Source organism: Melospiza melodia, chromosome 25, assembly GCF_035770615.1.
Source record: "Melospiza melodia melodia isolate bMelMel2 chromosome 25, bMelMel2.pri, whole genome shotgun sequence".
NCBI classification, from domain to species: Eukaryota; Metazoa; Chordata; class Aves; order Passeriformes; family Passerellidae; genus Melospiza; species Melospiza melodia.
Window position 1 is genome coordinate 8,549,718 of NC_086218.1, and position 24,696 is coordinate 8,574,413.

General features: G+C 54.6%; 1 protein-coding gene across 1 annotated transcript; it reads left to right on the plus strand.

Moving 5' to 3' along the window:
* Positions 1-301: 301 nt before the first annotated feature.
* On the plus strand, positions 302-13,697 carry MEX3A (mex-3 RNA binding family member A). The gene is made up of 2 exons (XM_063176293.1): positions 302-785; positions 12,589-13,697. Exons 1-2 carry the CDS (start codon positions 317-319, stop codon positions 13,692-13,694), a joined length of 1,575 nt encoding a protein of 524 aa, XP_063032363.1. The 5' UTR covers positions 302-316; the 3' UTR covers positions 13,695-13,697.
* The last annotated feature ends 10,999 nt before the right edge of the window (positions 13,698-24,696 follow it).

The following is a 24,696-nucleotide window of genomic DNA, read 5'->3' on the forward strand; positions in this document are numbered from 1 at the left end:
GTTTCCCCCCGCGGGGCCGCGCTCCGCTCCGCGCCCCCCGCACCCCCCGCACCCCCCGGCGGCGGCGGCCGGGGGCGGGGGCGGCGGCGGGGGGACCGCGGTGGAGGCGGCGGGCGCGGGGCTCGGGTTACACGGGAAAGGGGCTTGGCCAGGCGGGGGGCGGGGGGCGGAGGGTCCTTTTCTCTCTCTCGTTCTCTCTCTCTGCCTTTTTTTTTTCCCTTCTCCCTCCCGAGCTCTTTGTGTCCCCCCCCCTCCCCTCCTCTCGCCCCCCCCCCCCCCCCCCAGCCCCCAGCCCCCTCCCAAGCCTTTGTTAGCCATGCCTAGCCTGGTAGTCCCAGGGATAATGGAAAGGAACGGGGGTTTCGGCGATTTAGGCTGTTTCGGTGGGAGCGGCAAAGACAGAGCGCTGCTTGAGGATGACCGGGCGCTGCAGCTCGCCCTGGACCAGCTCTGCCTGCTGGGGCTAGGCGAGCCTTCCTCCTCCTCCTCCTCCTCGGCCGTGGTGCTGGTGGAGGACAGCAACAACAACAACAATAACCCGCCGCCGCCGCCGCCGCAGCAGCCCCCGCCGCCGCCGCCGCCGCCGCAGCAGCCGCCGCCGCCGCCGCCGCCGCCGCCCCCGGCGGCCCCGAAGGGCTCGGCGGCGCCCAGCGCCGGGGCGGCGGAGCCCAAGTTGTGCGCGCTCTACAAGGAGGCCGAGCTGCGGCTCAAGAGCAGCTCCAACACCACCGAGTGCGTCCCGGTGCCCAGCTCCGAGCACGTGGCCGAGATCGTGGGACGGCAAGGTGAGCTCCGGGCCCCCGGTACCCCGCGATGTGCCCCGGTGTGTCGCCGCTCGCCGGGCCCCGGGACACTCCCCCCGCGGCCGCGGGGCCCCGCCGCTCCCTCCCGCCCATTGTTCGGGGCCGGGGCCGCTCGGCCCCGCCGGGGACAAAGCCCGGGGCTCCCGGGATGTGGGCGGGCGGCCGCGCTGCCGGCACGGCGGGGCTGGGGAACGGCGGCACGGGGGCTCTGCGGGAACGCTGCGGGGGCTCGTCCGGCACCGGAGCCCCGCGCGCCGCTCCCCGGCTCTGCCCGAGAGCCGAGCTCGACCGCGCTCTGCTTAAGAAAGGAAAAAAAACCCTGGGAATAAGGCGGGGGAAGGGCGGGGGGTGCAGGCTGAGCCCGGCCCCGCGCCTCGGAGTCCCCCTTTGTTGGCCGGGCGGAGGGGGTGTGGTGGTGCCGCCGGGCTCGGTCCGAGCGGCCGCTGGAGCGGCGGGGAGCCGAGCTGCCGAGCTGCTCCCGCCGCCCCCCGGCCACGGGGGGGACCCCGGAGCGAGGGGACCCCGGAGCGGGAGCCGCCGTCCCGCGTGGGCCCCCCGCAGCCGCTGCCCGCGCGCCGCCACAGTGATGCTTTTGTTCTCCCGGCTCCGTTCGGAGCGAGGTGGAATGGAGGAGGGCTTTAAAAAAATTATATATATCTATATATATCTATATATATATATATATATATATCCCCATACCACACCCACTCTTAAGTCACCCCTCGCCCACCCCCACCACTCCCGGGTGTGCGGTGCGGGGCCCCGCGCCTCCCGTGGGCACTGCGGGAGTCGGGGCACGGCGCTGCCGAGAGAAGTTTTGTGTCGCTACAGAGAAAAAAAAAATAATAATAGTGCGGCTAAGTGTTGGGCTTTTTTTTTTTTCCTTTCTTTCTTTCCTTCTTTCTTTCTCTGAACAAGTAACTTGACGCTCTGGAAGTGCGATGGGCAGAGCCTGCGGCTCCATGGGCAGATGCTCCCCTGTGGGTTGGGATGGAAGGGCCCTGAGCAGGGGGTTTTTGGGGGGACACGGGGGGTGATGACCCCCAGTGGCCCGAGGAGGGCTGAGGTGGGCGAGGGGAAGCCACGGGAGAGGGACACAAATGGCTCCGTGCTGGACATCTCTGACGCTAGGGCGTGCGGCTGGAACAATGGGGCCTGCGGAGGCTCTGCTTGCTCCCAGCCCTGGAGCGGGGTCCGGTTCCACGGGCCGGTGCCGGTTCTCCGGGATGGAGAGCGGGCAGCAGTGCGGGCGTGCTGACCTCCCCAAAGCTCGGGGTCTCTGCGGCAGAGGGAGCAGCTCCTGCTGTGGTGTTCACACTGGGATGGGGGCCCTCATGGGGGAGATGGGCAGGAAGGGGTGAAGGTCCAGCCCAGGAGATCCCACTGGCCCCGATCCTGATCCTGGACATGATCCTGATCCCGATCCCGATCCTGATCCTCCCTTGGCTCTGCAGGCGCGGCGGGGCTCAGCACCAACTCTGCGCTGGTGTGTGTGTGTGTGTGAGGCCGTGGAGAATCAGGCCCCCTTTGTTTCATAAAGTTGGGAAAGAGGATTCGGCAGGCGGAACCGAGGGGGAATGTGCCAGGGCTGTTTTGTTGCAGGATCTCAGCGCTGCCCCAGACTCCAGAGAAGGGGGTGTGTGCTCAGAACGCAGCACGTGCCTCTTGTGTCCAGAGCCATGGAGAGGAACGTGGAGACCTGGATTTTTTCCACCATTTTTTGTGTGTGTGTGTGTGTCTGAGTGAGTGAGGGTTTTCCCACATCTGGGAAGCTGAAATGTCAGCGTGCTGGAGCTGGGGGGATGCAGCTGTGGCTGTGCTCCTTTGGCTGGTGGGGCAGCCTGTGCCCCACCGTGGAGGTGGGTGGGATGGATCCTGTGCTGGGGGCTCCTTCAGCACGGTCCCTGCAGCTGTGGCTCTTCACCCCAGCGCACATCGTGGCCCACACTTGTTTCTGAAGGCCTGCAGGAATGTCTCTGCTGTCTCCTGTGCCTTGTTTTTGTGTAGAAGGCCGGAGTAAGAGGGTCTGGAGCTGGGTGTGGGGCTCCCTGGGGGATTGATTCCTGGACTCTCATGGATGCCTGACCAGGAATCCCACAATGCCAGGTTGTCATCCCTTGGTAGTACTGCTCCTGCTGCAGATGGTTTTCTAGGAAAACAATTGTTTTTATGGGTACCTTTGAGCAGGGTGACGAACATCTTGAAAAAGGGAGGGGGAAAAAAGTAATAATGAAATAAAAAAATTATTTCACAGCTTTACTTGGTAACGGGGTTTAGCTTTTTCTTCAACTTATTATTTTCTGAAGAAACACACTATCCCTTCAGATTATTTCATAATAATATCAACCATCTATTAAAGTGTTCCTCACAGGCAGGTGTGGATATGAGAGGCCTGGATCTGGGCACAGGGACCTGGCCACAGGAATTCCACCTGCTATCAAAGCACTGAAAAGGCACTTAAGTGTAAATAATGCTCCAGCCCGATGTATTTTTATTGGAATGCCTGTAAGAGTGGTTTGTGAAGAGGTGTAATCGTGGCAGAGGGGGTGGCTTCACTCCAAGCAAGGATGCTGCAGGAACTCGACCTGAGCCTGGCAGCTCCTGCTTTCCCCAGGAGCTGTGAACGTGCCCTGGAGGAGCCAATGGCCTGCTGAAATCCTTGCTCCAGTTTGTGCTGGGGCTGCTTTGTGCTCTGAATTTGAGCCACGAGCTGGTTGGGGTGGGAGACTGGCCTGGGGTGAGGTGGTGGTGGGCTGTGGGAAGGGGGATTGGTGGGAACTGGCCAGGCTGGTGCCCCTGGGTCCATGGCAAAGAGCTGGGTGATGTGCCAAGGGCTGCTTTGCAACCTGGAGGGCAGGAAACTGGGAAAGGAGGAAGGAGGGGATGAAGTCACAAGAATCCCTTTGACTGGGCATGGTTGGTGGAGCCGTGACCTCCACGCCCGTCCTTCTGTGGGACATATCAGGGGTGAGTCTGCCTGAGTCAGGGCTCCTGCAGGTCACCCCCTTCCCTTGGCGTGTGTGTGAACTCCAGCTGTGCTGGGTTTGGGTGACCAAACCTCCTGGTGTGCGCCATGGCACAGCCAGTGCTCCCTGGGACCTGTGTGGCACATCAGGGAGCTTGGTGGCCCTTGTGTTCCTCCTGCCACCCCTCATTGTGGGTGTCCTGCCTGCAGCACCCTGTCCATGGCTCTGCTGGCTCTCACGGCCATGCCCGTGAAATTGTAAAGACAAAGCACTGGAGGGGTTTGCAGCAGGTTTTTCTGGAGATGGTGGGACATCGAGGGATGTGGGCTGAGATGGGGTGTGGGTGCTGGGAGCAATGCAGAGTGTCTGAAGGGCATCATCGTGTTTTGGTTGTGCAGACTGAAATTAGGAAGGGGCAGAAATCATCAGGCGCTGCAGCTCTTCCCGAGAAGTGACCCGAGGTGGGTGTGGATTAGCCAGATCAAGATTTGTATCCAACTTTTCTGCCTGCTCCCACAGACAAACCGGGCTGCTGTCGCTGCAGCCAGGGGAGAGGCTGAAGGGCACGTTTGAGGCCAGATGTTGTGGGCAGGGAGACGTGGTGCTGGTTCTTTGTGTGCCTGGTGTGTGCAGGTGTCGGGAGAAGCCGTGGGGTTTGTGCTGCGCCCACTCCTAGATAAGACTTTCCCTGTAAAGGATTTTTGGACTCTCTTAAGGATTTTTGGTCCTTCTAAGGGTTCTTGGTCTCATCACAGTAATAGCATCCATTGTCACCTGTACTCACAGACACCCTTTGATGCAGCATCTCCCAGCCTGCTCCAACCAGCCTGTTGTCACCAGGAATGAGATTATGCGAGAGAGGATCTTAACATAAATTGCTCTTTCTTGGCAAGGTGAAGTCAAATAACAAGAGGCTCCACTAAACCCAAGGTGATTGGGTTCTTTGTGTAGCTCCAAACATGCTCCAATGCTTTCAGCATTTAAAAATAGTCCGAGGAAGCCTTTTCCATTGAGGAAGTCTGATGATGGCAGCTCCCCCACCCACCCTGTGGAGGTGGATGTATGTACAGCATCCGAGGAGCAGCGAGGGGGGCAGATCTTCTTGTCTCCTTGTTTCATGGAAATCTTGGCTCGAAATCCACCCGATCCGCTGAGGTCTGAAGGCTCCTCCAGCACCTCGGGATGGGCCCGAAAGGGAGGGAAAGATTTGCAGCCGGTATCGGATTGTTACAAAGTGTTAACGAGAATTACTCCGAATTTACACCGGCGTGGGGGGGGGGGGGGGAAAGTGCGGAGCGGCGGCGACTTTGTGCCGTTTGAACCGGAGGTGGGAGGAGAGAACGGCTCTGGGAGAGAGAGGGAGAGGGAGACAAAGGGAATTTTCTGCGAGGGAGCCACGCACGCTCCCCGCGCAGCGCTCGGGCGGCCGGTGCGGCGCTGACCGAGTGAACCGCAGCGCGGCCGCCCGGAATCTAGGGCAGTGGGGAAGAAAGCGGCGCTGGCACTGGGTGGGGGCCCCCGCCTTTGTCTGGCAGCCCCCTCCCTCGCTGCCCGCGTCCCCCCGCGCTCGCCGTGCCCCGCTTCCCCCGCTCCGCCCGGCCCCGGCTCGCCTGGAGCCGTGCGGGACCGAGCCGTGCCACGGGCACACCCACTCCGCGCCGGGGGCTTCGCTTCCCAACTTTGCTCCGCCGCACAAGGGTTGTCTGTGCCTCTAGGCTTGATGCCGTTTACTGTTTTTTGTTTTTTTCCCCTTTTTCTTTTTGTGTGTTTTTTTTTTTGTTGTTTCATAAACAACTTTCATCACAATGTGAAAAAGCGTAAAATCGCCGCGCTGGAATGAGGCAGTCGCTGGTTTTCCTGGCATGGTGTGCGTTGGGTGGTGGTTTTTTTTTTCCCCTTCTTGTAAACACAACTTGCATCATCGGGACAATAAACCCTGCGTGCAAAGAGATTTACTCGGTTGGTTGTGGTCCTTTTGTGTGCATTTGTGGGGTTTTTTTTTTTGACACCACTTTCATCGGGTTTTCGATGCAGCAAAACCTTACCCCACAGGCCGTCAGGAGGGTTTATTTGTGAAGTTCTTTGTGTGCTTGTCTTTTAACAAGGCTTTCATGTTAACGGGGGGAAGAATGCCCCACCTTACCCGAGGTAGCTGAGGGTTGTTTATTTTATGATCCTCTTCAATTTTATGACTACAATAGAAAAAAAGGACCAAGTTCTAATTTGCCCTTAGACCCTCTTGCACCCCACTAGCAGCGCCAGAAGGGACTGGTGGGGTATTTGCAGGTGTAATTTGTATCTGCGCCTTGCCAGAAATGAGGAGAGGGCTTAAAAAGCTTTTGTCTGCAGAGATTACTTTGTATCTGATGAAAGCATGAAATATCAGGACCTGGAGTGGTTTGCGGGGTGTGTTTTCCAAAATAAAACCACGACGCAGTCAATCAAACAAAAAGATGCAGCTTGGGGTTGGCTCTGGAGCTGTTTGCTGTGGTTGGTGCAGCTCCCTTGGTGCTTCCAGGGTCAGGGTGATGCTCCTGGCATGGAGGTGCCAGTTGGTGCCAGGTGGGAGCCTCCCCTCTGCATCAGTGGCAGAATATACCTGTGCAGGGCCTGGCCTTGTCCCAGCACCGAGGAGGTGGTAATCAGCAGGTCTAACTCTGAATTTACACCAAAGTGAAATCATTTCAGGGATCTGCTTCACAGGCACAGCTGAGTGTGCCACTGCACTGTCCTGGTGGCATTGTCACCGTGGTGCTGTGCTGGGCACATCCCTTCCATGCTCTGATCACCCTCTGCCCAAGGATGGAGCAGCACCTTGGGGTAAACCCTGTGAAAACCAAACACTGGCTTGGGGCTGCTCAGAGTGGGAACATTTGGGATGGGTTTGGCAGCTGGATCAGATGCATCCAGCACCCTGGTGTCCCTTGTGAGCAGCTGGAGAGGTGAAGCAAGCTCCTGGAGCATTCTCTGTTGATTTTGATGGATTTGTTGCCCCGATGCAGGGGAAAGAGAGAGAGAGAGAGAGAGAAGGTGGCCATGCATCCAGATCTCCCCCTGACCCCCACCACCCATCTTGGCAATGTCTAGACTCAGTTTATTTCTGTGTTTTCAGCCAGAGATGGCTGCTCTGCGGATTAATTCCAGTTAGCTGACTGGTCTGGGCGCCAGAGGCTCTCCACTCCTCCAGGGTTTGGTCCTGTGTGGGAATGTTTGTGATGTACTCAGGTAATTTGCAAACACGTTTACTTTGAGTCAATTGGTAATCAGTGAAATTAAAGAGAAAAAAGGATGAGGGAGGAACTGAGCTTACAGCCTCCTTCATGGAATGCTTTGGGATCTGCTTTATTGACAAAACCCAGGATAATAGAAGGTAGGCTGTGGAAACACAATGAGAAAGGGCTTAATTCTCTGTTTAATATAAAAATCTAAGTGGCAGGGGTCTGCCAGGGATCGACGCACTGATGTCTGTGTGCTGCCATAACGAGGAGAACATAGACCAAGTTATGTTTTTATGGGTCCCTTTCTTCCCTCAGCTTCATTTTGACACCACCTGCCAGGCAATCCCCTCCCTTCCACCTCCCTCTCCTTTGAATAATCCCCCGAGTAAAATGCTTTGTTACACGGTGTTTTCAAATTTCAGTTATGCACGAAGGGAAAGTGTCAAAAACCACCCCATGCACGATGAATTTTGTTTGGAATAAGCACATTGGGGTGTGCTGCCCATCTGGCTGGGGCCACATCCTGATCCAGCTGAGCTCCATCAGAGCAGGGGGATCTCAAAGGAGGCTCAGCCCCTTTTTAGTGTGCAAAGCAGTCAGGGATGGGGCTGAGATGGGTCTGGAGCCTTGGCACTAAGTGAGTAAATCACATGTAAGCCCAGCCTGGTTTTAGCTGATGTAAAAAACCAGTGCACACCCCTGGAAGTTGTGGAGTTCTCTGGATTTGGGCTGCTGATGGTTTGCCCATTGTCTGTGCCAGGTCAGAGCTGCTGGAGGTCAGGGCTGCTGAGCCCTCTGGGCTTGCTGGGGTTGGTCTAATTTCCTAGGAGGTGATTTTCTCCTGTTTTTAAGCACAGGATCCCCATCTGTCTGTCTCCACAAAGCTGGCTTTCCCGTCTGCAGGCCTGCACAGGGACCCTCCCTCCTCCCCCCCTTCTCACACCACCGACTGCACCACGCGTCCTTTTGTCCGTTCCACATCCTCCTTCCCCTCCCTCTCGCCGTGCTCTCTCCTTGCCCACCTTCCCTTTGCCCTTTTGGGGTGTCTTTGGCTTTGCTCCCACGCACCTCATTCTCCTCCTCCCTTGGAGGCATCAGGGTGTGCCTCTCCCTCGATTTCCACCACCTTTGCTCCATGCCCAACTCCCTCCCGCTCCTCCAGCTCGTGTAACATGCTTACATTTGCCCTCATTCGTGTGGATTCCTTGCCACTGCTCCCTTCCATCTGTCCCCAGCGTGGAGCCCTGGTCCTTTGTCACAGCTCTGCCTGCCTGACCCTCCCTGTCGGCTTCGTGATTGTTTCCTGTCCTGCCGGGCTCACATCCCTGTCCCCCACATGCTGCCATTGTCCCACAGCTGAGAACAGCACGGAGCCCAGATCCAGCCCCAATGCCAGCCCCAATGCCAGCCCCAATCCCATCCATGCCACACGCCTGCCCGAGGTCTTTTCTGCACAGGAGAGCGAGCCTGGCTCCAGAGGCAGAGCTCGGGTCACTGCGGAATTCCACGGAGCTCCTGCAGCCCGGGGTGATGCACAGGGGAGGCATTTTCAGCTTGGTGCTTGCTGTCAACGCCCCCCTGTCTTTTCCACACGATGCTCTGGTGATATCCCTGGGGAAATGGTGGCATCTCGGTTAATCTTCCTAAGATGGAATCTCCCTCTTTGGAGAGGGAGGGAGCAGCACAGGAGAGGGGCAGGGAAATGTCTGCCAGCGGTGGGGCAGGGACAGCCCACCCTGCCAGGGCTGCCAGAGGGCACGGGTGACCTCTCAGGGATTTATGCAGCTCTCCTTGGGATGCACCTTTATTATTTATTATAATTTATCCCATAGTTGAGTTGGTGCCTTTATCCTATGGTTGAGTTATGCCTGGCTCCATGAGGTCCTGTCCTTTATCCTGCAATTGAGTCGTGCCTGGCTCCATGAGGTCCTGTCCTCTGAGTTTCCTGGAGCTGACAGCACACCCACTGCGTGACCACTGCTCCACATGGGCTGTTTGCAAACTTTACTCAACAAAGCATCACAAATCTACCTCACGGTGCAAACTCCGGGGAGTAACCCGTGAGCTACACTGCGTTTGGCGAGGGGTGGATTTGGTTTGGATTTAGGGATTTTCCCAGATCCTTCTTTGTGGCGTTTCCATTCCCCAGGAATGTGGAATTCCTGTTTCAGGGATGGCTTGAGTGCAGCAGTGCTGAGATATGAAACTGAGAGGGAATTTTGCGGGAGCACAAGGCAGGAGACAGCGATTCCTGCTCCGGAAATGGGAAATGAGGCTCGGGGAGCTGAGGTGGCTCTGAGGAGTTCAAAATCACAGCGGGAGTTGACAGTGAAGTTCTGATTTACCAGCGTGCGTCCCGTGCTGCTGCCAAGACCCTCTGAGGGGCAGCGGGCTCATGGCTGTGCCAGGGGCTGTGTGGGGCTGCACTTGGCCAGGGCTGTGCCCGGTGTCCCTGTGGTGCCATGCCCGCGCTGTGCCATGCCTGGTGTCCACGCAGCACCACGCCCGTGCTGTGCTGTGCCATGCATGGTGCCCGCATGGTGCCGTGCTCAGTGTCCGTGTGGTGCCGTGCTGTGCCCGGTGTCTGTGCTGTGCCTAGTGTCCCTGCGGTGCCATGCCCATGCTGTGCCCAATGCATGTGTGGTGCCGTGACTGTGCTGTGCCATGCCTGGTGCTCGCACGGTGCCCGTGCTGTGCTGGGCCTGGTGTCCATGTGGTGCCATGCCTGTGCCGTGCCTGGTACTTTTGTGGTGCCATGCCTGCTGCCCACGTGGTGCTGAGCCCAGTGCCTGTGCAGTGCTGTGCCCATGTGATGCCATGCCCCATGCCCACATGGTGCCGTGCCCCTGCTGTGCTATGCCCGGTGCCCATGCCATGCCTGGTGCCCACATGGTGCCATGCCCGGTGCTTGTGCGGTTCCATGCCCCTGCTGTGCTGTGCCTATCGCCTGTGCAGTGTCGTGCCCATGCCATGCCCGGTGCCCACATGGTGCCATGCTTGGTGCCCGTGCAGTTCCATGCCCCTGCTGTGCTGTGCCCACTGCCTGTGCAGTGTCATGCCCATGCCATGCCTGGTGCCCACATGGTGCCATGCTTGGTGCCCGTGCGGTTCCATGCCCCTGTTGTGCTGTCCCCGGTGCCTGTGCAGTGTGGTGCCGTTCCTGTGCCATGCACGGTGCCCACATGGTACCGTGCCTGGTTCTTGTGCAGTGCCGTGCCCCTGCTGTGCAGTGCCCAGTGCCTGTGCAGTGCCGTGTCTGTGCCATGCCCCATGCCCCTGCGGTGCTGTGCCCAGTGCCCGTGCGGTGCTATGCTCATGCCATGCCCGGTGCCTGTGCGGGGCTGTGCCCCTGCAGTGCCCCTCCTGTGCCATGCCATGCCTGGTGCCCATGCTGTGCCATGCCCGCTGCCCATGTGGTGCTGTGCCCCATGCCTCTGTGATGCTGTGCCCATGCTGTGCCCGGTGCCTGTGCAGTGTTGTGTCTGTGCTGCGCCCCATGCCCCTGCAATGCTGTGTCCGTGCCATGCCCGGTGCCCACATGGTGCCATGCCCCATGCCCCTGCAGTGCCATGCCCATGCCATGCCCGGTGCCCACATGGTGCCATGCCCCATGCTCATGTGGTGCCGTGCCCATGCCATGCTCGGTGCCCACGCAGTGCCAGCACTGCGAGCACAGCTGGCCGGGCTGAGCGCGCTCCCCGCCGGGCACTGCTGGATGCAGCGGCTGCCCTGGCACCTGTGAGCCCAGGGAGCTTTTTCTGCCAGCTCTTGTGGCACCAGGCTGCTCCAGTGCCACAGGTGTGGGTTCAGCTCTTGCTGGCATCCCAGGGGGCACCCCGATGTCACCAGCCTGTGTCTCCCCAGAGGGGCTGAGCATGAGTGGCAGCCCTGAGCTGCCAGCCTGAGAGGTGCTGTTATTGATCAGGATCTGTAGAAATAATAAAATCCCAGCCCGGGAGTTGAGGAATCTGCATTTGGTGGTTGCAGAGGGAGTATTTGCAGGTCATTGTGTGTTGAAGTGTGGTGTCAGTGGGGTGTGTGGAGGAAAAGCTGCTGGTGTCAGGTAATCAGAGGAAAATGGTCTTTTCTGGGGAGGGAAGGTGGGGTAGGAGGTGCTGGGGGACCTCAGAGAGGTCCCAGTGCTGTGTCCTTGTCCTCTGGTTCTGTCAGACACCCAAATCCTCAGGAAACCGCGGCAAAGTGCTCACCTCGCTTCATCTGCACGGGAGAATCACAGGTTTCAACTTTCCTCTGAGATCTGAGCTCAGAGCACACCTCCTGCAGAGGAACCCCCAGCCTGCCCTGGAGCTTGTGCCAGAAATGCCTTGGGGCACCAAGTGAGGCTTCTTGAGGGGCGGGACAGCAGCAAGGAGGGCTCCAGGTGTGGTTTAGAGAACTGTGCCACATCCGTAAAAAACTCTTAGTTGTTGATGGCATCCTGGTGTCATCTGGGAACCTGAAGCCACCCAGCTGGATCGAGACCCTCCAAAAAATCATTTGGAAGCCAAAACACACCGGAAAGTCTTTTGCCCTTTTTGGGAAAGCAGAAGGCTGTTTTCTGAGCTGTGAGGAGCTGGGGAATTGGCTTGGTGGGTTCTAGGATTTGGGGAATGGGCTCTGGGGTGTGGGTGTGGTACACAGAAGTATCACTTGGCCAGTGATCTCAGGAGAGGCTCTGAGTACCTGGAGCAGGAGTCTTTGCACAGCCTGCTCTGGGGCTCACAGGAGGGCAGCCCTGCCCCATTTCTTGCTGTTTCAGCCCCAGAGCAAATCCTGGCCTCCTGCTACCCTTGGCCATCTAGCTCTGCTGGCATTTGTTGTCCTGCCCTATCTGCCGTGGGGAGGCGCAAAGTGCTGCATCTCTGCAACTCCCCTGCAAACTTGTCCCCCTGAAGTTCATGGTATTGACCCCAAAACCTCCTCAGTAGTACCAAAATCCTCTGGAGTCAAGGCGACTCCCCGTGGGAGCTGGCACAGGGTGGCCAAAGGCTCCACATTGGCAATCCAGGCTGTGGGACCAGCATCTCTCTGTTCTCCTGTGACCTCCAGGCTGCCCCATGAGGGCATCAGCCCTGTCCCCAGAGCCCAAGGATGACCATTGTCACTGGGGGGCCACCCTGGGGCTCTGGGGATAGGCCTTGTCACGGAGACCACTGACACCTGGGGTGGATCCCCCATTGCTCCATGGTGTTGGGGTGGGTGGAAGGGAGATCTTTGGGATGGCTGCTGAGGGAAGGCAGTCGGGGGGGATGGTGTGGTGGGCTGCAGCACGCAAAATGGTGATCCCCATTTTGGGGGACGAGGGAGCATGGCACTCCTGAGGGAGAGAGTCTGTGGGAATAGTGAGGCTGGGCCTCCCTCTGGCATTTCCCCTCAGGGAGGGAGTCTGGGAATGGTGAGGGTGGACTTCCCTCTGGCATTTCCCCTCAGGGAGGGAGTCTGGGAATGGTGAGGGTGGACTTCCCTCTGGCACTTCCCCTCAGGGTTAGAGGCCTTTCCCTTGTTCCACGTCCTGCACAGTGGCTGCCAGGTGGCACAGGAGATTGTGGCCTGGTGGGGCAGCCTCATTAACTGCTGTGCCTTCTTCTCTCTCTTCCCAAGGCTGCAAGATCAAAGCCCTGCGGGCAAAGACCAACACCTACATCAAGACCCCAGTGCGAGGGGAGGAGCCGGTCTTCATGGTGACGGGGCGGCGGGAGGACGTGGCCATGGCCCGGCGGGAGATCATCTCGGCGGCCGAGCACTTCTCCATGATCAGGGCCTCGCGCAACAAGGCGGGCACCACCTTCGGCAGCGCGCCCACCCTGCCGGGGCAGGTCACCATCCGCGTGCGCGTGCCCTACCGCGTGGTGGGGCTGGTGGTGGGCCCCAAGGGAGCCACCATCAAGAGGATCCAGCAGCAGACCAACACCTACATCATCACGCCCAGCCGGGACCGGGACCCCGTCTTCGAGATCACCGGCGCGCCGGGCAACGTGGAGCGCGCCCGCGAGGAGATCGAGACGCACATCGCGGTGAGGACGGGCAAGATTCTGGAGTACAACAACGAGAACGACTTCCTCTCCAGCAGCCCCGACTCCGGCATGGAGAACCGCTACTCGGAGGCCTGGCGGGTGCACACGCCGGCGCCGGGCTGCAAGCCCCTGTCCACCTTCCGCCAGAACAGCCTGGGCTGCATCGGCGACTGCTCCGTTGACCCCGTCTACGAGACCCCCCGGCTGAACGACCAAAACGACTTCAATTACGGTTACCTCTTCCCCAACTACGGTGTGAACAAGCAGGATTTGTACTACGGGGTGCCGGAGTCGGGCGCCCCGATGTGGGCCGGGCAGGAGAACACCAACCCCGTCTCGGTGCTCTTCTCGAAGCAGCAGCGCTCCAGCAGCACCGGCGCCATCCACCCCAACTCGCACCGCTCGCCCTCCTCGTCCATCCCCGAGCCCGGCCTGTCCGGGCTGCCGCGGCGGTCGCAAGGGGAGCCCCTGCAGGGCTTCTCCAAGCTGGGCACGCCCGCCGCCGCCCGGACGTCGGTGGGCAGCAGCCGCGAGTGCATGGTGTGCTTCGAGAGCGAGGTGACGGCCGCGCTGGTGCCCTGCGGCCACAACCTCTTCTGCATGGAGTGTGCCGTGAGGATCTGCGAGAGGACTGATCCCGAGTGCCCCGTCTGCCACGCGGCAGCCACTCAGGCCATTAGAATATTTTCCTAAAAGAGACAGAGCAGGGCATTGGGGGGCGGGGGGGGGGGGGTGGGAGTAGGAAGGGAGAGCGGGTGGGATGAGAGAAAAATGATGATGATAATAATAATAATGATAATAATAATAATAATGACATCTGAAGAACAAAAAAAAAAAAAGAATGAAAGAATAAATTAATTTAAAGAAGAAGAAGAAGAAGAAAAAGAAGAAATGAAATTATTTTACAAGCAATGTATGTTATTTTTTAAAAAAATAATAAGTGAATAATAAAATTAAAATGAATAGCAAAGCCAGAAATTTTGAAGGGCGAACAATGCTCCAGCCTGCAATGTCTTTTGTAAACCAAGTACTCAGAACGCACACTCGGATCTCGCAAGCAAAGCAGTTTAGTTCAGTTTTTTTTGGTGGTGAGATTGGGACTTCTTGGCGATGACCAAGCCAGGCCACCTGGATCGACCGGGGAGGGAGCAGGGATGCAGGGAGGGCCCTGCCAGCCTTTCTCCAGCCACCTTCAACCTTTGTCTTGGCTTGAAGCCCCCACTCTCCTCCCCCCAGGGTTGTCGGCCCAACTGGGAGCTCAGAAAGGAACAACAGAAAGAAAGGAAAACGGATGACAGGGATTTGGAAGAACAAGAAAGAAACCATCAACCTCTGGGAACCTGTTAGAACGAGGGCACAACTGTATTACCTCAAAGATTTAAACAAAAAAAAAAAATCACAGCTAAAGAACTTTTATTGTTTTCCTTTTTTTCTAAAAAAAACCCAAACAAAAAACACAAAAAAAAGAAAATCAAAAAAAGAAGGTGAAGAAATAAAAAACGACGCCAGTGAAACTGAAGAAGGTTTGGAAGAACCTACTGGGATCACACCAGGCGACGAGCATTTATTTTGTTATTCTGAGCCACCGTGGAGTCTGGAACTTTGTTCTTTTTTCCTTATCCAAGCAGGGATTTGTTCATCAGTCCAATCAGGAGTCACTAACAGGGTATTTCCAAAGCATTCCCGTCCATGGGGGGAATGCGTCGACTTCCACGTTTCCGTAGGTCACTCTTCATTCTTTCCTCCAAGTGATGCCAGCTGCAGCTACACACACCACACACACACACACACAGAGAACATTGTGCTTTTCTTTTCTTAAAAAACATACCTATTGCACCAAAACCTAAGAGAGACGATCATGCAATACAGGCAAATGAGCCCATAAGAAACCAACATGCATCCCAACAGAGAGCAAAAAAAAAAAAAAAACCCTGAGTTTATAGAGATAATTTTGTTGTCGTCGTTTTTAAACTGGACCAAAACTTTTGTTACCCAAACCAAGTAGGGGAAAAAAAAACAAAAAAGAAGAAAAAGTATTTCTTTATGGACCAAAACCTCTTCAGCTGTCCTTTTCCTGGATCTTCCTGAGGTTGGCCACTTTTATATATTATATTTTTTTCAGAACGAAACAAAACAGAAAAAAAATTGCCTTGTTGAACATCCTTTAATCATTTCAAGACTCCTGGTTTTGTTAAATGAGATACTTTAAAACCATTGGGAAGTGGGAGAGGATGGGCTTCAGATCTGGCTCCCGTGCCAACGCATGCAAGGTGCAGGCCAGCACCTTCACTCCATCAGGTTTGTTCAGCTGGTCTGTGGATGCCAAAATGCTGTGATGTTAAAAATGTGTTGGATTAACCTATTGAGTACCAGTACACCCAGCTATAAATATATGTGTGTATATATATATATAGGCACTTAATTAATCAAGCACCTATATATATATATATGTGTGTATATAAACCCATATATATAATTTTTCTCCCACTACCACCACTTCCCCATTTCCTACCCCTCAACTTCTGCTCACAGATCCTGGACCCTGATTTAGAGCTGAACCAACAAGTTTCACAACTTGGCACAGACAGTTCTAACATCAAAAAAAAAAAAAAAGAAACCCAAACAAACAAACAAAAAAAAATCACCTGAGATTTTTTTTTATTCCCTTCAGTTACAGGAGACTTTCTTTTCATCGTGGTAATGTTCCTGGGAACATCCTCCCTTCTGCTTGGTTTGCTGCCTGTGCCCTGGCACAGCGGGCTCAGGGGCACAGTCACTGAAGGGCTGAGCTCACTGTGCTGGGGCAGGTGCTGCTGGTGCTCTGTGCTGATAAAAATCCACTTTTGATCTTCAGATACCAGTTGGAGGGTTGGAAATGGTGGTGGGATGATGGGATGCCTCCACTCTTTTGCATCGACAGTGATGTATTCCGTAGGGGCGGATTGGAGGGGTGGACAATGTTCCCAGGCTGTAGTAGATGCTGATGTTTTGGAAGCAGTAAAGACAAAAGTTAAAATGCTGTGGTAACGGGACGCTGTCAGGCAGGATTGGTACTCCCCTCCTCCCCAAAGCTTTAGGAAATCCCTGGCCAGGCTGTTGTCCCAGCCCTGCAGCCTTTCGCACCAGGAGCGGGTTGGGATGCCAGCACTTCCTGGGGGAAGGCGCCGTGTTCTGCACCCTCTGCTGTGGGGCCTGTGGGGTGATGGGGTCTGGGGTGCTCTGGATGGAACCCCCAGAGCCCCCATGTCCCGACTTTTCCTGGGGCACAGCCCGTCCTCAGCATAGGAGCCCCGGCCAGCACTGGCTGCATCCTTCCTAAAACTGCCCCATTCTCATTCAAAATCTGGCCTCAGTTTGGTCCCAGTTAAGGAAGGGCAGGGCAGGGCAGGGCGAGGGGGACACGGCCGTTCTCCGGGAACCTCTCCCCTCCCCAGTGCCACCTCCCCCGTGCCGCGCTGCCCTCCCCACGCCAGGGCTGCACGGGATCCGTTCGTGGCGCAGAATTCTCCCGCCGGTGTGGAGAGAGAGTGGTGGAAGCACGAGCTGGGGGGCGGGGGGTGGGGGTCGGGGGTGGGCAGGGGGCTCAGCCACCCTTCGGAGGGGCGTTCAGAAACGTTGGTGTTGGTGCTGGAGGGGCTGAGCTGGGGGGCTCGGCCGCTGTCTTAGTGAGTGAGTAGTCGTTCTTGGCTGAGTGGAGTCTGTTCGTGGTAATGTGAGCAAGTTCTTGATCAATGTCTTTATTCGATGCCAGGTTGTGAAGAGGTGGGTGGGAGTGGGGAGGGGGGGAAGGAGACCCCTGTGTTGGGGACCTGGGGTGGGGGGACCTGTTCTAGCACTGACTGTAGGGGGTGGGGAATGGGGAAGATACAAGGGGCTCAGCTCTGCTCCTTGTACCTCCTCCCTCACCTTAACAAGCGAAAACGATGTAAAAGCCTCCTGCATGCTGAAAAAAAAAAATGTTAGAGAAAAAGACAAAACCCCTTTCTTTAAAAAATAAAAAAAAAAAATAGAAAAAAGAAGGGAAAAAAAAAAGAAGAATCATGACCCAAACAAACGTCCAATGCTTGCTGTTGGGAACCGGAGTGGGGCTGTCCTGGGGGGGCTGCCCCTCTCTACAGATGAGGTTCCTACTCAAGTCTCCAAGTTGGCCTTTAATAAAATCTTCAGTTCCAATAACCTTTATATATATATATATATATACACATATATATATACATATACATATATATTAAAAAAAAAAGCTTGATGTAGCAGTTCTAGTTTAAAATGAATAGAAGTATTTCGGCCCCTGTTTTTATTTTGATTTTTTTCCCCCCTGTGCCCTGCTTCCCGCTGTACCCCCCACCGACTCCATATTTTGATGTAGCAACTTTGGAAGAAAGAAAAAACAGGCGCTGTAAATGCACCGAGAGCTACCTCTGCCTCGAGTGGGGGCTGCAGGGAACTCGGGGGGCTCATGGGGCACCCAGAGAGGGGCAGCCCGGGCCCTGCCTGTTGGCATCCATGGGGAGCCCGGTTGCGGGGCTTGAACAACAAAAATTTGCGTAATTTTTTTTTTTTCCTCTTTTTAAATATATGTATATATATAAAAATCTTTAAAAAAAAATAATAAAAACAAAAAACAAGAAAAATGCCCATGACCTTAACTATTTGCTCTGACTTGTATCTTCCTTGATAGGTGACTAAAAATGGCTTGTTGGTCTAATTCACCAGCAATAATGATAACTAAATACAGCCCCCTCCTCCTGCACCCATCCCTTTTCTGCAGCGCCCACCGAGCCGGGTCCTTGCGCTTCTCCCCTTCCCTCCCACCACGAGGATGCCCTTGGTGACATCTTGTTGCAGTGTGAACCAACTGGCCTGAGCCTCGCTGGCTTCAGCTGCCCCACAATCCCTCCCAGGCTTTTGGGATACCCCTTTGGGGTGTTGAAGCCACGGGGGGCTGGAGGGAGGCAGGTGGAACTGGGACCCCGTACGCCAAACTGGGTCTTCCTCCCTCTGGAGTAGGAGCAGCAAGACCCTTGTGGGAAGCCTGGTCCCTGAGACCTCCATCCTGCAAAATCACGTCCCAGCAAAGCAGGGTGGGTTCCTGGGAGTGATGACAGGGCACAGACACCCCACGAGGGGGGGCTGATGCCAAGTGGGTGCTGCTGGTTTCCCCTTGGCCTGGCTGGGGAATGGGGAGATCCTTGGGGTTTGCATTTGCTGGAGCTGGGATGGGGACCGAGGTGACCCGTGCCATGCTGTGCTGTGTACGTGGTGGTGATCTTTGCAAGGCAGTGACACGAGGGCACAAGCAGTGGCGCTGAGGGCAGGTACCCAAAACGCAGGGCTGGGAGCAGAGAGGGCAGGAAGGCGCTGAGCTGCTGGCAGGACATGGCCAGGTGTGAGCAGGACACGTCCAGGTGTGAGCAGGACATGTCCAGATGTGGGCAGGACAGGTCCAGGTTTGTTCAGGACATGTCCAGGTGTGAGCAGGAGGTGTCCAGGTCCAGGCAGGACAGGTCCAGCTTTGTTCAGGACACGTCCAGGTGTGGGCAGGAGGTGTCCAGGTGTGAGCAGGACGTGTCCAGCTTTGTTCAGGACGTGTCCAGCTTTGTTCAGGACATGTCCAGGTTTGTTCAGGACGTGTCCAGGTTTGTTCAGAACGTGCCCAGGTTTGTTCAGAACATGTCCAGCTCTGTTCAGGACACGTTCAGCTTTGTTCAGAATGTGTCCAGTTTTGTTCCTGACCTGTCCAGGTTTGTTCAGGATACATCCAGGTTTGTTCCTGACCTGTCCAGCTTTGTTCAGGACCTGTTCAGCTTTGTTCAGGACCTGTCCAGGTTTGTTCAGGATACATCCAGGTTTGTTCCTGACCTGCCCAGCTTTGTTCAGGACATGTCAAGCTTTGTTCAGGACGTGTCCAGCTTTGTTCAGAACATCTCCAGGTCCAGGCAGGCTCACCCCAAGGGAGGACAGAGGGGCTGTAGTGGGGTGCCCACCCAGTTCAGCACTGGGATTTCCATTCGTGCTTTGCCAAACTGCCGCCGACTTCAGCCCCGGCTGCAAATAAAGAGTGGGGCCTTGGGGCTCTGCTGGGTTTGGGACTCATCCTGTGGCTTTTCCTTGTGGATGTGACCTCCTGGGTGGAAGGGAGCTGTGACAGGGCTGTGGGAACTCCCTGTTCCCATGCCAGGGTCCTGCCGTGTCCCCAAACTCCGTTTTGGGGCGGTGTTTGAGAGCTGCCATGGGGGGGACAGCGACTGCTGGACAAGGGACGGTGCAGGGGAGCGGGTGACAAATAACAAAGGGAAATGGAGGGGAAAAGTAATATCATGCTGTGATGTCATCCTCATCGACATAAATTATATAGAGAATAGTGTGTATTATAATGCATAACAAAAGAAAGTAAAAAAGAACCAAAATTGGATTTATAGTTAATGAGGAGATACTATAAAAATATCTTGTCCTAGCTCCCATTTGCAAAAGTATTTTTCAGCTGGAGGGATATCTATTATTTTTTTCTCTTTTCTTTCTTTCTTAAAAAAAAATAATCTTCATACATACAAAGGCTCAGACTGTTAATATTGTTAACCTCTGAAATCAAAATACTCCAACCTGTTTTGTTTGGTGTTTGAAGGGTTTATTTTGATGCATTTCCTGGTGTTTTTTAAAGAGAGAGAGAGGAGGGAAAAAAAGATTAAGATTTTAAAATTAGAACATTTCTTTATAATTTAATATTCTATTTTAATAAATGCATTTATTACATGTAAATGTAGCAAGGAACTGGGCTAATAAAAATACTTTTTATTAGGTAATTTATTATAAGAAAAAAGGATATTTTATTTTATGATAAAGTGATCCTTAAAAGTTTAGAAGGTTTAGAATATATGTAGGTTAAAAAATACATTTGTATCCAGAGTATTGCTTAAAAAGTGTTTTTAATATATGTTTCATTTTTCGTGTGTGCGTGTGTGTATGTAAAGGTGATAGTTATGGTGCAGATAGCCCTTTCCACAAATAAGAAATTAACACAGTTGGATGTATTTAAACAAAAAAAAAAAAAGATTAAAAAAAAGGTGATTAAAAACAGAGAAGTAGAAGAGAAAAAAACCACTATGAACCCAAGCCTGTGCCCCCATCCTGTGGCTGCTCCATCTGGGAACCCCCTTGGAAAGGGTCGAGGTCTGGATTTGGGATTGGGGCAGTCTTTGGGTGGCACAGCCCTTCCTGGGCACCCTGAGCATCCATGCCAGGCTCCCACCCACCTGCCAGGCTGGGGAGCAGCGATTGCTCCTGCTCTGCTTCCCTGGGGCTCGTGGAGAGCTGGGTGCTCGCAGGGCAAAGCTGGCACTGCCAGCTCCCACCCTCCTCCTCCTCCTCCTTGTTGCCAGCCAAAGGAGCCGGAGGAGTTCTGTCCTTGCTCTGCTTGCAGAGGGCCCAGTGTAATGCCAGGATCCGTGGTGCTTTCCCCAGCCTTGCAGACAGGACTGACGGACACTGCTGGCACAGACACGCCCTGGACACGCTCCGGGGGGCTCTGGGTGGTCTCTGGTGCCCCCCTTGAGGCTTTGGCTCCGTCTCTCTCCGTGCTGGGTGGGTTGCAGGGAGAGCAGGAGGGTTTGGTGCCGGTGTTGAGGCCCGGCAGGATCTGAGACCATCCCTGGTCGTTCCTTTGGAGGTTGAGCCACACCAGAGCCCCGCACTCGTCCTGGGGCTTTGTCCAGCTCACACGGAGCTCCTGGCCAGCTCCAGCCCATCCTAGGAGGGAACAGATCACCCCATCTGCTGCCCAGGGCAGTGTGGGCACAGCTCCTGCTGGACACCCATGGCAGGGACAGCCAGAGCAGAGCGAGTGCCCCCGATGGGTTCTGAGCTTCTGGAAATCCAGGAGAGCACTTCAACACGGCTCCAGCACATCCTGAGGGGTCTCACAGCATCTTCTCTGCTTTAGGGGTGTGCTGAGCAGCCACCACCTCCCTGTGGGCTGAGGATGGGGAGAAATTTGTCCCCCCTCACACCCCAAATCCAGCCCGTGCCCTGCAGCAGGATGATGGGGTGATGTTTCTGCTCTGTTGCCTTTCAAAGAAGCATTTTAAAATAAGATTTTTTTTCCTGTTTGTTTGTTTGTTTTTAACCAAAAATGAGAAGAAGAAAAAAAAAAGTTTGCTTTGATGGGTATTAAAAAAAATGTTAATAATAATAAACACTCAAATTTATTTCATATAATCCTAGAGTAAAGATTAAAAAAAAAATTAACTAGTTCAAATAGTAGATGCTATCCATATTGTTTAATCTATAGTAGATCCAAGTGATCCCAGACAGAGCAGAATGTAAAATAAACTTGTGAACACGATCATTGTTAACTTCCCCAGGAATTCCATCTTTTTTTGGTACTATTTTTCTGAAGCAAACGAATAAATGACCGAAAGCCTAACAAAATAACAACCACCAACTGGTACCTTCTGTCAATCAAAGTCCTGAAGTTATTTTTATAGAGGGGAAAAAAAAAGACAAAAAAAAAAAAGGGATCTAATAATATGTATTTTTTTAAAAAGATACGTTTGGGGGTTTATGTTGCTTTTTTAATAAAAATAGACAGATTTGGCTAGTCATGGAACAAAATAAGGAAGTTTTAGGCCATTAATTTTTGCCTTATTCTGACTTCCAGCCTTGGGCTTGGAGCAGGAAATTGCAGAAAAATGTTCAAAGTTGCTGTTACTTTCCTTGGGCTGTTGTTGGTTTTTGAACTTCTCCAAGCACCAAAGGTGTGGGAAGCTCCTGGGCTGGGCAGGTGGGGCCGTCCCAGGCGGGAAGGAGAAGGAAAGGAAGATTTGGGCCATCTCCCCTCTGTAAGGTGACAGACAGAGCTCGAGGGCAGCGAGGTGCCAGGAGGAGGCTCTGCCCTTGCGCTGGGCAGTGCCAGGGCATTAGGGTTGCTTTGTTCCCTCTTTGTTTTCTTTCTTTTTCTTGGTTCTCTCTCACCCCGGTGCCGCGCGCCTCGAGACGGGCTCATTGCCCCGCGCGCAGCATCTTCCAGGAGATTTGCTTTGTCGGGCGTCTCTTTGCCTCCAAACATCAGCTTTGAGCATTGCAGCTGCTGTGAGATGTTTGGGAAAGCTCCTGCTGGCCCCAGAGGGCTTTCTCACAGCCCTGATGGGGCCACCACGTCCCTGATCCCCCAGCTCTGCTCCCTGGCAGCTGCCCTGGCACTCAGTGGCACTGGTGGCACCTGCCTGGGTCTGGCTGCAGGAGCACGGAGGAGGCTGAGGGCTGTTCTTAGCTGTTGGGTGTGGATGGATCTGAGTCCCTGCAGTGCTGAGGGCAGGAGCGAGGGCTCCTGGAGCTGGCAGCAGGCAGGGGGTGATGCGGTGGCACACGGGTTCAGATGCTGAACCCCTGGCGCCAGCACTGGGGCAGGACGTGGCCCACACCCCTGCCAGCTGCTCCACTCACTCCACAGAGAGGCCAGCCCTTCTCTCTGGATGCTTTTCACTGCACCCAAAATCTCTGCTTGAAGGAGAGAACTCAGAAAGAAACATCCACGAGGCAACGTTGTCATTAGCAAAGAAAACCCCCTTGGGGAGTTGCTTCCCTCTGGGTTTAGCCTTTGCTCCTCTCCTCTGAGCTGTGGCTCAGCTGTAGCAAACCCACGGATCTCCTGCAGCTTGGGAGCATCCACACAGATGCCTTGAGGAGCACGGTGGCCTCCCCCTGCCCCCTGCCTGCCTCGGGGGGCCGGGGGGGCCCTTACCAGCATTCATCACTCAGCAAAGCCATGCAATAGGTCAGGACAGGAATGAAGACAGTTCTCATTCGGTTTCTGAGCATTAATAGCACTGTGAATCTGAGATCCCTCCCCTGGGACCCTCCTTGGTGCTGGGGTGTTTTGGGGAGCGGGGCAGGGCGGCTCCTGCACTTCTGGGGGGTTCACACTCGGTGAATCAAGCGCCTGGTCCTTCCCTGCCGGGGCGGCGAGGCAGCCTGTTTGCTCTTTCAGTTTTGTTTTACCTCATTTTTAATTTTGTTTTTTTTTAATTTGATACTTGAAGAAGCGTCAGTGATGGACATTGTGCATTGTGGTGCCCCTGGACTGGAGAGTGGATGCACTTTATTGTCACTTGTGTGTCACAGTGGCTCCATCCCACCCGTGTGAGCCCCAGCCAGGTGCCCTTGGTGTGGCAGCAGAGCCAGCACGGGCTGGTTCTTCCAAAAACCCTTTCTAGGATGTTTAGGGAGCAATCTCTGTGTTTTAGTGTGGGTTTTCACATCCTGTAGAAACTTGAAGTCATGTTCTGCTGTCAGTGGACCCAGTGGGAAATTCAGCTGGGGTTGTGCTGGGGCAGAATTTGGTTTGCCCATGCGGCTCCTGCCTCCCTCCCCTGTGACCCCCCTGTTCCAGTAGGTTTCTCTGCTGGAATCTGGAATCTGGAGGCTGCAGCATCCCTGCTGGATCTGCTCCAGCAGCGCTTCAGGGCTGCTAATGGAGCAAATTGAAAGTCACCCCCAGTAAAGTGACACTAATGTAAAATCTGGAGTAGTTCCACTACTGTCTGTGTGAAAATGAAGCCCCCCTCCAATGGTGGCACCGGGTTGCTGACAGCAGGATGTGCTTTCTGGGCTTATGATGATGCTTTTGAAACAACTTGCAGAGAAAAGGAGCAGTGAGAGGTAGCAGTGTGGTGTGGCCATTGAGATCTGCTGCTGGCTCCCAGGAGTCGGGGCACAAAGCTGGTCACAGGCTGTTTTGCTTATCTGTGAAACCATCAGCAATTCCTTTTCCCCTTTTTATTTATGAATTCTGTTCAAGATAATCATTAAAAAAGGGAAAAATAAAAAGACCAGGGGCTGGATCCTGTTTTGCAGTATGGGGTTTGCTCCTGAGTTAGAAAGCAGTGCTAAGCAAACGTGAAAGGCAACGGGCACGAGGGCTGGAGGATCCTGGCAGGTGTGGCAGAGCCAGCTCTGGTCCCAGCCCCAGGCACGCCAAGGAAATGCCCAGGGACGCCCAGAGCATCCCTGCATTTCCTGTGGCTCTGCCCTGTATCAAACACACCCGGGCTGCAGTGGCTGCCCTGGGGCTGTGCCAGAGCAGCTCCTGTGGGATTTCCCACTGAAATAACCCCCGGGGCAGGGGGTCCCTGCAGAGCTGATCCCCCCCAGCCCTCCCCAGCCCTTCATGGCTCTGCTGGCACAGCACCACGTTGGCTTCCTCTGCTCAGAATGATGCACACGGGGCTGGCACCGCTCCTGCCCCACGCTTCTCCCACCTCACGCTGAGCCAGCTGGGCACGGGGTCCCCTGGCATCGCCACGCCAGCTCCGTGCCCCTTCCGTTCAAAGTCCATTCCCTGGTATTTTTATTTTGTGTTTGCCTTTTTTGTTTTTGTTGCTGTTGTTGTTGTTGTTGTTTTTTTTCCTCTTTTCTTTTAACATCATAGGAAACCTGTAGTCGGGATTGTTACTATTGGAAACCGATCACATGTTCCATCCAGGTATTTTCATCTCTCTCTGGCAAAAATAAAGGCCTGAGAGGGAGATATAACCGAACATAGAAGTAGAGTTAGGCTTGTTGTCTGAGTTTTGAGGCATATAGTATAATGGGAGAAGGAAAAAAAAAATTAAAATAAAATAAAATTAAAATAATGATGTTGCACAACTTGTAGAAAACAAAGAAGGGAAAGGGTTAATGTATTAAATGTGCTAAATTACAT